This window comes from Balaenoptera musculus, chromosome 1 (genome assembly GCF_009873245.2).
Source record: "Balaenoptera musculus isolate JJ_BM4_2016_0621 chromosome 1, mBalMus1.pri.v3, whole genome shotgun sequence".
In the NCBI taxonomy this organism is placed as follows: Eukaryota; Metazoa; Chordata; class Mammalia; order Artiodactyla; family Balaenopteridae; genus Balaenoptera; species Balaenoptera musculus.
In genome coordinates, this window is record NC_045785.1 from 87,539,806 (window position 1) to 87,553,078 (window position 13,273).

The 13,273-nt window shown below is 38.5% G+C and overlaps 1 protein-coding gene across 1 annotated transcript in view; it reads left to right on the top strand.

The window, feature by feature from the left end:
• Positions 1-12,838, top strand: part of PLPPR4 (phospholipid phosphatase related 4) — a 44,485-nt gene extending 31,647 nt beyond the window's left edge. Inside the window, exons 4-7 of the mRNA XM_036839477.1 lie at positions 4,648-4,843; positions 6,483-6,540; positions 7,285-7,458; positions 10,625-12,838. Coding sequence (XP_036695372.1) covers positions 4,648-4,843; positions 6,483-6,540; positions 7,285-7,458; positions 10,625-11,950 — 1,754 coding nt within the window. The 3' untranslated portion in view covers positions 11,951-12,838. The remainder of the gene's footprint in view (positions 1-4,647; positions 4,844-6,482; positions 6,541-7,284; positions 7,459-10,624) is intronic.
• Positions 12,839-13,273: the final 435 nt, after the last annotated feature.

A 13,273-nucleotide genomic window follows, 5' to 3' on the forward strand; every position in this document is an offset into this window, starting at 1 on the left:
GTATCCTGCAACTTTACCATATTCATTAATCAGCTCTAGCAGGTTTCTGGTGGCAGTTTTAGGATTCTCTATGTATAGTATCATGTCATTCCGCAAACAGTGACAGTTTTACTTTCTTCTTTTCCAATTTGTATTCCTTTTATTTCTTTTTCTTCTCTGATTGCCGTGGCTAGGACTTCCAGAACTATGTTGAATAATAGTGGTGAGAGTGGACATCCTTGTACTCGTTCCTGATCTTAGAGGAATGCTTTCAGTTTTTCACCATTGAGAATGATGTTTGCTGTGGGTTTGTCCTATATGGCCTTTATTATGTTGAGGTAGGGTTCCCTCTATGCCCACTTTCTGGAGAGTTTTTATCAGAAATGGGTGTTGAATTTTGTCAAAAGCTTTTTCCTGCATCTATTGAGATGATCATATGGTTTTAATTCTTCAATTTGTTAATATGGTGTATCACATTGATTGATTTGCGTATATTGAAGAATCCTTGCATCCCTGGGATAAATCCCACTTGATCGTGGTGTATGATCCTTTTAATGTGTTGCTGGATTCTGTTTGCTAGTATTTTGTTGAGGATTTTTGCATCTATATTCATCAGTGATATTGGTCTGTAATTTTCTTTTTTTGTAGTGTCTTTGCCTGGTTTTGGTATCAGGGTGATGGTGGCCTCATAGAATGAGTTTGGGAGTGTTCCTTCCTCTGCAATTTTTGGAAGAGTTTGAGAAGGATGGGTGTTAGCTCTTCTCTAAATGTTTGATAGAATTCACCTGTGAAGCCATCTGGTCCTGGACTTTTGTTTGTTGGAAGATTTTAATCACAGTTTCAATTTCATTACTTGTGATTGGTCTGTTCATATTTTCTGTTTCTTCCTGATTCAGGTCTGGGAAGGTTATACCTTTCTAAGAATTTGTCCATTTCTTCCAGGTTGTCCATTTTATTGGCATAAAGTTGCTTGTAGTAGTCTCTTAGGATGCTTTGTATTTCTGTGGTGTCTGTTGTAACTTCTCCTTTTTTCATTTCTGATTTTATTGATTTGAGTCTCTCCCTCTTTTTCTTGATGAGTCTGGCTAATGGCTTATCAATTTTGTTTATCTTCTCAAAGAACCAACTTTTAGTTTTATTGATCTTTGCTATTGTTTTCTTGTTTCTATTTCATTTATTTCTGCTCTGATCTTTATGATTCTTCCTTCTGCTAACTTTGGGTTTTGTTTGTTCTTCTTTCTCTAGTTTCTTTAGGTGTAAGGTTAGATTGTTTACTTGAGATTTTTCTTGTTTCTTTAGGTAGGCTTGTATAGCTATAAACTTCCCTCTTAGAACCGCTTTTGCTGCATCCCATAGGTTTGGGTCGTCGTGTTTTCATTGTCATTTGTCTCTAGGTATTTTTTGATTTCCTCTTTGATTTCTTCAGTGATCTCTTGGTTATTTAGTAACGTATTGTTTAGCCTCCATGTGTTTGTCCTTTTTACGTTTTTTTCCCTGTAATTCATTTCTAATCTCATAGCGTTGTGGTCAGAAAAGATGCTTGATATGATTTCAATTTTCTTAAATTTACTGAGGCTTGATTTGTGACCCAAGATGTGATCTATCCTGGAGAATGTTCCGTGCGCACTTGAGAAGAACGTGTAATCTGCTGTTTTTGGATGGAATGTCCTATATATATCAATTAAATCTATCTGGTCTATTGTGTCATTTAAAGCTTCTGTTTCCTTATTTATTTTCATTTTGGATGATCTGTCCATTGGTGTAAGTGAGGTGTTAAAGTCCCCCACTATTATTGTGTTACTGTCGATTTCCTCTTTTAGAGCTGTTAGCAGTTGCCTTATGTATTGAGGTGCTCCTATGTTGGGTGCATATATATTTATAATTGTTATATCTTCTTCTTGGATTGATCCCTGGATCATTATGTAGTGTCCTTCCTTGTCTCTTGTAACATTCTTTATTTTAAAGTCTATTTTATCTGATATGAGTATAGCTACTCCAGCTTTCTTTTGATTGCCATTTGCATGGAATATCTTTTTCCATCCCCTCACTTTCAGTCTGTATGTGTCCCTAGGTCTAAAGTGGGTCTCTTGTAGACAGCATATATATGGGTCTTGTTTTTGTATCCATTCAGCCAGTCTATGTCTTTTGGTTGGGGCATTTAATCCATTCACGTTTAAGGTAATTACCGATATGTATGTTCCTATGACCATTTTCTTAATTGTTTTGGGTTTGTCTTTGTAGGTCCTTTTCTTCTCTTGTGTTTCCCACTTAGAGAAGTTCCTTTAGCATTTGTTGTAGAGCTGGTTTGGTGGTGCTGAATTCTCTTAGCTTTTGCTTGTCTGCAAAGCTTTTGATTTCTCCATCAAATCTAAATGAGATCCTTGCCGGGTAGAGTAATCTTGGTTGTAGGTTCTTCCCTTCATCACTTTAAGTATATCATGCCACTCCCTTCTGGCTTGCAGAGTTTCTGCTGAGAAATCAGCTGTTAACCTTATGGGAGTTCCCTTGTATGTTATTTGTCGTTTTTCCCTTGCTGCTTTCAATAATTTTTCTTTGTCTTTAATTTTTGCCACTTTGATTACTATGGTCTCGGCGTGTTTCCTCCTTGGGTTTATTCTGTATGGGACTCTCTGCGCTTCCTGGACTTGGGTGGCTATTTCCTTTCCCATGTTAGGGAAGTTTTCGACTATAATCTCTTCAAATATTTTCTCTGGTCCTTTCTCTCTCTCTTCTCCTTCTGGGACCCCTATAATGCGAATGTTGTTGCGTTTAATGTTGTCCCAGAGGTCTCTTAGGCTGTCTTCATTTCTTTTCATTCTTTTTTCTTTAGTCTGTTCTGCAGCAGTGAATTCCACCATTCTGTCTTCCAGGTCACTTATCCGTTCTTCTGCCTCAGTTATTCTGCTATTGATTCCTTCTAGTGTAGTTTTCATTTCAGTTATTGTATTGGTCATCTCTGTTTGTTTGTTCTTTAATTCTTCTAGGTCTTTGTTAATCATTTCTTGCATCTTCTCAATCTTTGCCTCCATTCTTATTCCGAGGTCCTGGATCATCTTCACTATCATTATTCTGAATTCTTTTTCTGGAAGGTTGCCTATCTCCACTTCATTTAGTTGTTTTTCTGGGGTTTTTTCTTGTTCCTTCATCTGGTGCATAGCCCTCTGCCTTTTCATCTTCTCTATCTTTCTGTAACTGTGGTTTTTGGTCCACAGGCTGCAGGATCGTAGTTTTTCTTGCTTCTGTTGTCTGCCCTCTGGTGGTTGAGGCTATCTAAGAGGCTTGATGGGAGGCTCTGGTGGTGGGTAGAGCTGACTGTTGCTGTGGCGGTCAGAGCTCAGTAAAACCTTAATCCACTTGACTGTTGATGGGTGGGGCTGGGTTCCCTCCCTGTTGCTGTGGCGGTCAGAGCTCAGTAAAACCTTAATCCACTTGACTGTTGATGGGTGGGGCTGGGTTCCCTCCCTGTTGGTTGTTTTGCCTGAGGCAACCCAACACTGGAGCCTACCGGTGCTCTTTGGTGGGGTCAATGGCAGACTCTGGGAGGGCTCACGCCAAGGAGAACTTCCCAGAGCCTCTGCTGCCAGTGTCCTTATCCCCACGGTGAAACAGAGCCACCACTCGCCTCTGCAGGAGACCCCCCAACACCAGCAGGTAGGTCCGGTTCAGTCTCCCCCAGGGTCACTGCTCCTTCCCCTGGGTCCCGATGCACACATTACTTTGTGTGTGCCCTCCAAGAGTGGGGTCTCTGTTTCCCCCAGTCCTGTCAAAGTCCTGCAATCAATTCCCTCTAGGCTTCAAAGTCTGATTCTCTAGGAATTCCTCCTCCCGTTGCCGGACCCCCAGGTTGGGAAGCCTGACGTGGGGCTCAGAACCTTCACTCCAGTGGGTGGAATTCTGTGGTATAAGTGTTCGCCAGTCTGTGAGTCACCCACCCAGCAGTTATGGGATTTGATTTTACTCTGATTGCGCCCCTCCTACCGTCTCACTGTGGCTTCTCCTCTGTCCTTGGACGCGGGGTATCCTCCTTGGTGAAGTCCAGGGTCTTCCTGTCAATGATTGTCCAGCAGCCAGTGGTGATTCTGGTGCTCTCGCAAGAGGGAGTGAGAGCACGTCCTTCTACTCCGCCATCTTGGTTAATCTCCTCTTGTATGATTATTGTTTCCATGACAAGGTTGGCCTGCACTTTTCTCTGTTTTAATTAGAATTCCTGGTATGATTAACATTTTTGGCAACTGTGGCTGCAGATAGGGACTCCTGGGGAGAGAGAGCCCTGGAAGCTCAAACGTGCTAAGCAATTTACAACGATTTTGAATTTTGCTTCATTCCCCATGTTTAATTCTTCTCAAATCACACAGTTGTCACCTTAACATTTTCCAAGTGTCTGTCTAGTGATCTATGGTTAATGATATTAAGAATTGGCCCAATTTAACCAAACTGACAAAAATACCTCAAATGACTACTTTGGAAATACTCATTGCCCTTATTTTGGATTTCAGTATCTGTTTGAAAGTTTAGGCATTTTCTTTACTATCTTCCTGAAATAAACTCAGAGAAAATGATCACAACAGATGTGAAGGTTGTCATGTTAATGTGTAATAAGCATGGTTGATGATGGCACATCAGCATTAAGCACTAACTTGGTAACAGTTTCTTTCCTTTTGCTTATAGGTGTTCATGTGTTTGGACTCTGCTCTACAGCTCTCATCACAGATATCATCCAGCTGTCCACAGGCTACCAGGCACCGTACTTTCTGACTGTGTGCAAGCCAAACTATACCTCTCTAAATGTGTCTTGCAAAGAAAATTCCTACATTGTAGAAGATATTTGTTCAGGATCTGATCTTACAGTTATCAACAGCGGCAGGTTAGAAATGGAGATTATGAAAATTTCCATGTCAGTGTTTTCATTGTTCGTTAATAGCTTGGGGTATCATCGCAGGCATACATTTTTCAATCATAATGATTTTGGTTTTATTTTTCTTTTCAATTCAGTGATCTCTTTAGGGATAATACCATAGAAACCCACTGGTGGTTCATTCTGAATCCTTCTGTCTGTCTCCAAATTTCAGCCTCACATTCATGCCACTCATCTTCATATCACCAAACCCCAATCATGTTCTGTGATTTACCTTATACTACTTATGGTTTTAGGTTATCACAATTGGTGTATTTTAGATATTTATAGTTAGTCATGGCTTATAATCAGTATGTGTCATGTAGTGACTTAAGTGGAAGGCTAGATATCTATGATATTTCCAACTTCATTATATATTTTATTTTAAAAAAAAGAAATCATATGAATTTTCCTTTTGGTAGAGTTTTAAAAGAAATAGCATCTAGGATTGCATATGTTTTCTTTGAGTAAACCCAGAAAATCTGTACAGCTTCTGACCTTGCATTTCAGAAAATAAAAACTGAAAAACCCAAGAAACTACCAAGGCATTAAATTGTTTTCAATCAATAAAGTAAAAAAAAAAAAAAACTTATATGGAAAGAGAAGTTAAAAAGAAATAAATTACAGAAGGATGAAGGGCAACAAAAAAAGATATAAGAATTGTATTTTTCACTCACTGAGTTCCCAAAGATTAAGAGTCAAAAATAAGTTAAGTACACTTGAAGAATCAGAGCCTTATATTATGTAATTATATACATTCACGTTCTTATGATCCATTCAATTCAATAATTTTGAACCTACATTTAAGACCTATGCTCTCTATTCTTTCTCAATTCTTTTACATTTTCTTGTCTGTGTTGAATGGTAGTCCTTTTTATTGGGTACCAAATAATTAGGAGGACATTAATAAAACGGAATTTTATTTTTTCCATTTTTTATCCATTAAAAGAAATCTCTATTCTCCATCTGTCTGTCCTTTACAGTGTCTCTCTCACTATCCTCTGTTCTACCTCTCCCACCTTGCTTCTTATTTCACTAAATAATATACTCTGTGATTTTGGAGATAATGATTATTTTAAAGTGGGATAGATAGAGAAACATTTTGTTAAAATTAGACTTTTTCAATGCTCTCTAGAGTGTAAAAAAACACATCTAGACCCACCGCTGTGAGAAAATAATTTTGTCTTTTAAATTTGTATGTAAATGAAACCATATATTTAAGAGCATAGAAAAAAGTTTAAAAGTTTTAAAATCTTAGGTTTTATAAACCTTTAAGCTGACATAATTATAATACCAATAAACAATTATAATGCTTTCCATTCCATTTCTACTTTCAACCATCATTCCAATGGTATAAAGAAGTGATCCCTAACAAAGCTAACACTTTACATTGGAAAGTGCATCACTACTCTACTTTAATACTAACGGTGATTAGCAGTGTTTATTTTACCACTCAGATCTTTCTCCAGAAAACTAGACAGAAATTAAAGTTATTGCTTACTATCTTGAGGCTTTTAAGTTGAACACTGTAACCACCCAGTGTTCTTGAGATGATTGTTAGCAGTGTATCAGAAACAGAAGGCATAATTTGACTCTTTTCCTTTGTCAGAAAATCATTCCCTTCTCAACATGCGACCCTTGCTGCCTTTGCAGCTGTGTACGTTTCGGTAAGTAACTGGGTCTTTTTTGTCAAACTGCGTCCTAGAGAAAATCAGAGAAATGAGTGTTGTCTCCAATGACTAATTAGATTATATAGCTGTGTAATGGCAGAACAGTAAACTCTAGCACAGCAGTCCTTCAATACAATGGCATCAGAAGTAGAAATTGGATGCTACTATAAACAGTAAGATAATTTTTTGACACAGTCATAATGTTTATTTAGCCTCACACCTCTTTAATGTAATATTATACTTCATGGGAGGGTATTGTAAATTACGTGAATGTTATAAATTCTAAAATTGAAAGAATTGTGTTAAGTACACACACACACACCACACACACATTTTTGTTTCAGTTTTTATGTAACAGTGAGTTCGAAGTCAGTGTTGATAAATGCTATACAATGAATTGTCCCCATATCTGATTAATAGTCCACTAGATCTTATGTGAAAAAATGGATTGAAATTATGTGACAAGTAACGTGGAGACTAACCAGTTATCTGGCTAATTCTATGGCTTCAATTTTTTTTCCAGACTTTTGTGTAATTATATGAGAGATCTGTTATTTATTTGATGAATTTTGTCATGTATTTCCTTTTTTCCAGGTATAGAATGTAGCCATAGCAGGGGGGATGGAACAGTAAAATTGATGTCACGTGTATCAGACTTTTGAATTTACCTTTTTATTTGATTATAATTGAATAGTAAAATGACCTTTCTTAAATACTTAACCCAGTTCTTTCATTTTAAAGATGTACTTCAATTCCACACTAACGGATTCCTCTAAGCTTCTGAAACCTCTCTTGGTCTTCACCTTTATCATCTGTGGAATCATCTGTGGGCTAACACGGATAACTCAGTATAAGAACCACCCAGTTGATGTCTATTGTGGCTTTTTAATAGGAGGAGGAATTGCTCTGTACTTGGTAAATAATTTATTACTATTCAATAAAGCACAGTTTAAAATGGAAAACATGCAGAAAATTTGTTTTGCACTGTAATAATTTACTTGCAATATAGTTTATATCTATGAGAAAATCTCGGACTACATCTCCATTCTAAGCCAAAACATATATCTCAGTTTCAGTAAAATAATTTACTAAACTCTTACCATGGGCCAGAAACTGTGATTTTAGAAAGATTCTTGCATTTTACCCTTACCCCTCCCACCAAAAAAAAAGTCAGGGACTACTATTACTAGTATAATTTTATAGATAAGGAAAGTAAGGTTAGTGAAAGTGAAAGTTTAATGGAAAATTATGTACTTTGCCCAACAACACAAATGTAGCATCTGGATATAACTACGATCCAACTAATATTGAATTCTTTAGCAGTACTCTATTTTCAAGCCCGATCTTCCATCAAGAATATCCTTAGCATAAGGAAACTGAAATTGTCCATTTCATTCATTCATTCATGCATTCATTCATTCATTTTACATTTATTCAATATCTGATCCGTGCCAGGTACTATACTGAGCATCAGAACACTAATAAATAAGGTACATCTTTTATGTGTTTCAGTGCAAAGATTAATAAAAGTATAAAAGTTACAACATGTTAAATGATGTATGAGGGTATGAACAAAGAGCTCTGAGGATAGCAAACTGCCCAGGGAAGTTAGGGAAGTCTTCATAGAAGTGATACGGTTTTTAAAAAATGAGAGTTTCTTAGGGTAAAGAAAGGAGGGCATCCAAGCTGAAGAAACTGCATATGCAAAAAGATGGACATGTGAATGAGCAAGTCTAAGTGGAAGGTGAGGGAACAGAAGGAATGAGAGATAATGGCCAGGGTTCTAGCTTGGAAGACTGGCAGATGGTGACTTCATTAGCCGACCTGGTAAATGATAGAGGAAGCAAATTGGTGGAGGGAAAGGAGGTGGACAAGCTCAATTTAAGGATCAACAGGCAGTTGAATAGTTGGGTCTGGAGCTTAAAGTAGCAATGAGTGGTGGAGAATAGATTTGGGAATCATGGACATTATCGGTGGAAGTACCATTATAGTTATGGTGGTATATAAAATTGCCAGGTCCTAAGAACAAAAGGAGCCAGGGAAGCACCAATATGCAAGCCGCATGCAGAAGAAAAAAGGGAATAATGAAAGAAACTAAGAGGATCTACAGAGAAATAAAAATTAACTGTCTATTGGAGCCATTCTAAATCTTGTGGTCTTGGTGTACTTGTGAAAGGCATTATGAGAAAATGCTTACAAAAAATAGTAAACGTACTGAAGTGAGCATTGATTTATTTTTTTTCATTTTTATATACTAACATAGTCAGGATCGTCACTTCAAATCTCACACTGCCTCATATACTTTCTTCGGTGGAGGAGAAAGACATCAAATGAAAGTTAATGTGTCAGGAATTGTGCATAAGCCTGGGTTGCCCATGGGAGTGTTCATTGGCAACAGGTGTTACAGAGTATGACTGAGAACTGTCTCTCTCCAGTTCATGCATTGCTTTTGTACATGTCTGATTTTCATGGCGTCCTGAAGTCCCAAGGGTTTGGGCTTGAATCTCAATTCTCCTTCTATGTGGCCAAGTTTTCTTCACCTATAAAATGAGGATAATAACTATCTGCCTCATATCATAACAAGGATTAAACAACTATATTTATTAAGCCCAGTGCTGGGCACTGAATTTTGAACAATATAAGCAGAGGTTATGTACAGTCTAGTGGAGGATGGTCCTAGACTTACGAATTTAAATACAATCATTTTTTAAACTAATTTTTATTGGAGTATAGTTGCTTTACAATGTTGTGTTAGTTTCTTGCTGTACAGCAAAGTGAATCAGTCATACATATACATATATCCACTCTCTTTTAGATTTCCTTCCCATTTAGGTCACCACAGAGCACTGAGTAGAGTTCCCTGTGCTATACAGTAATTATTAATGGAACATTAGGGAGGGACTGTTCATCCTGGAAACTCTGGCAGTGAGAGCGTAGATAGGTATTATTAAGAAGAAGGTTTTAACTAGGAATTAAAGTACTTGGAGAGGCAGAAGCTTGACTTTATTCCATTCCTGCTTACATTCTGCCCTGAAATTGTAAATTTATCAGTTCTAAGCCAATGCTGTTGTTCATTTTTAGGCACTCTATAAAATGTCAAATCCATGAAATTCCTTCCATTTGATTTGAAAAGCAAACAGTGGCTACCTTCTATTGAAATTAGCATGCAAATAGGTATTTGCTGCTGGCTCTTATCTCTAAACTAAACATCTCAAAAACTGAAAATCCAGCTGGGATTAGAGCATCTATGTGTCAAAAGCCTAAAATTTCTGAAGCTGAACTTTAACCTTTTTCAGATTTTTATCCCCCAAATCTGAAACAAACAAAAAATTGACCACCTGATTATGAAGACAAGATTAAATAAAGTTTGGCTCAAATGTACTGTAATAGTACTGAGTTGATCAAACATTGCTTTCAAAATTTAAGACCAGGTTTAAATGAGGAAAGAACATGAATGCCCCAATCTAGTGACAGTTTCTGCCCTCTCTTCCCAGAACATTCTGGAAAATGCTGAACACAGGGCTGTGCTCCATGTGAGTTGTGAAAATACGTGTCTCTGGCCCCACTACAAAATCTGATATCATGTTTTATGAATGATTCATTGTTCTGTATTTCCACATCTCTTCTGCTTTCCATCATGAGGTATGATTGAAAATGGAAGACAAAATAAATCGGTTAAGCCATTTGAGGTGTCACTCAACAAGTGGTTCATAAATCCAGAAAAATGAATTCCTTTGAAAAGGGGAAGAATGCCCTGATTTCTCTCATTGTCTGACTTCTCTTCTCAAAACAGAGGACAAGATTGTCAAAAACATCCCAGTGGGATGGAGAAAGGAGAGAAAATCCAACTAATAATAAAAAGTAATGGACTCCATAGTTCTGAACAGTTAGTTCAGTGATTTATGATATAACTTACAAACTATTTCCTGAGTAATTGTACCTTCAGGCTTTGGTTATTTGTATTAGTCAATGGTTTATAGAGAACACACACTTATTTATGTGCCTCAGTACATCCTCCAAAACAAACTCCTGGTAACCATGTCTTCTAATGCATGATATTTATTGTTTCTTCCAACATTAGGGTCTATATGCTGTGGGGAATTTTCTGCCTAGCGAAGAGAGTGTGTTTCAGCACAGAGAAGCCCTCAGGTCTCTGACAGACCTCAATCAAGACCCCAGCCGAGTTTTATCTGCTAAAAATGGTAGCAGTACTGACGGAATTGCTCACACAGAAGGCATCCTCAACCGAAACCATAGAGATGCTAGCTCGTTGACAAACCTCAAAAGGGCAAATGCTGATGTAGAAATCATCACTCCACGGAGCCCCATGGGGAAGGAAAACATGGTTACCTTCAGCAATACCTTGCCTAGAGCCAACACCCCATCCGTGGAAGACCCTGTGAGAAGAAACGCCACCATTCATGCCTCTATGGATTCTGCTAGATCCAAGCAACTCCTCACCCAGTGGAAGAATAAGAATGAAAGTCGGAAGTTGTCCCTGCAGGTTATAGAGACCGAGCCTGGACAGTCACCACCCAGATCCATTGAAATGAGGTCAAGCTCGGAGCCGTCGAGGGTGGGGGTCAATGGAGACCACCATGGTCCCGGCAATCAGTACCTCAAGATCCAGCCTGGCACCGTCCCCGGGTGTAACAACAGCATGCCTGGGGGACCAAGAGTGTCCATTCAGTCCCGCCCCGGGTCCTCACAGTTAGTGCACATCCCTGAGGAGACGCAGGAAAACATAAGCACCTCCCCAAAAAGCAGCTCCGCTCGGGCCAAGTGGCTGAAAGCTGCGGAGAAGACCGTGGCCTGTAATAGAAGCAACAGCCAGCCTCGAATCATGCAAGTCATAGCCATGTCCAAGCAGCAGGGCGTCCTCCAAAGCAGCCCCAAGAACACCGAAGGCAGTACAGTCTCCTGCACTGGCTCCATCCGCTACAAAACCCTGACAGACCACGAACCCAGTGGGATCGTGAGGGTTGAGGCTCACCCGGAGAACAACAGGCCCGTCATACAGATCCCGTCCACCGAAGGCGAAGGCAGTGGCTCCTGGAAATGGAAAGCCCCTGAAAAGGGCAGCCTTCGCCAAACTTATGAACTCAACGATCTCAACAGGGACTCCGAAAGCTGTGAGTCCCTGAAAGACAGTTTTGGTTCTGGAGATCGAAAGAGAAGCAACATTGATAACCACGAGCATCACCACCATGGAATCACCACCATCCGCGTCACCCCAGTAGAGGGCAGCGAAATTGGTTCAGAGACCCTGTCCGTTTCTTCTTCCCGCGACTCCACCCTGCGGAGAAAGGGCAACATCATCTTAATTCCTGAAAGAAGCAACAGCCCCGAAAACACCAGGAATATCTTCTACAAAGGAACCTCCCCAACACGGGCTTATAAGGATTGAGGGATGGCCATTCAATCATTTGGGCCACCCCCAAAAGACCACATGTAGATTCTACCAGTGCTCTGTTCCAGCGAATCGGGAACCTTCTCACCAAACTAGATTATCCACCATCAGCCCGGAACTCAGTGACTCTTGAGAACTACTCTACCCAAGCTTGTAGACTTCACATCAAGGGGAGGGAAAAGCACAATGCAAGAACCTAACTAATGTGATAATGTGAAGACTCTTCTTAAGACCTTCCTTCAAACTCAAATGGTTTGCAGAGGGTAGTATCAAAAGAAAGTGGTTTCCTTCAATGTATACTATTGTACTTCCTGAATGTGCCAACTTTAGGGATTTTTCTTTATAATTAGCTGTGGGAATCCAGAACACAGGTTTTCCCTATAGCAGAGGCCATGCAGTATTATATATTCATTTTGCAGAATCTGCACCAAAAGCTCAATATGGGTGGTGCTGATTATTATAGTGCATATACCATGTAAACTCTCAAATTCTATTTAGCTGTGAAATAGTGGTGTGCAACTCCTTGTCAAAGAAATGCTACTGTATTAAGAAGATGTTGGCTTCTTTGTGTTAGAATAGGACACCCTGCAGCTTCTCTGTAGTGGCTCTGTCACAGTCAAAAAAATGAAAAGGTTTTGTGCATTTCTTCAAAATTATACTTCTTCAACAACAAAAATTGATAGGGATACTTTCAGTGAAAGAGAATACTTTTCTGCATAGCTTTTTGCTGCTTACTTTTATTTAAATATAGTTACTGCTAATGAAAAATCTGTTTTTAGTGAGTAAATTTGCATAATTTAAAAAATACTGTTTTAGAGAGTCTTTTGAAATTGTTGTGATCATATTTTGCATTTTATGCCTTCTCCTTTATTTATGGATTTAAATTTTTTATGTTATAGATATGTTGTTCTATTTTTAAAGCAAAAATAACAGTTGACATTCTTTGAGCAAAACATACTGCTGTGAATTTATAAGCAAATATGAACCAAAACTTGACATTGTGGGTTACATTGACAGCAGTGTTGGTCATGTCCAACTTTAGATGTTTCCAGCCAGCTGGCTTAAGTTGCTATCTTAAGTAATCCAAAAATTTCTATTTTGTTCCAGATTATTAACTTTTTTTGATATCCTAATAACCAGTAAATCAGAGCCACAGTAGTTGGGTTTTACCGTCTTCTCTAAAGTATTTTTGTTAATTGGATACCAACAGGGAGAATCTGAAAAAAATGTAAATTGTTAAGAAGAAACTCACAGTATACATTAAGAATGTATTTCTTCAAAATATCTAGATAGGCACAATTTTTGTGCTCAACATACAAA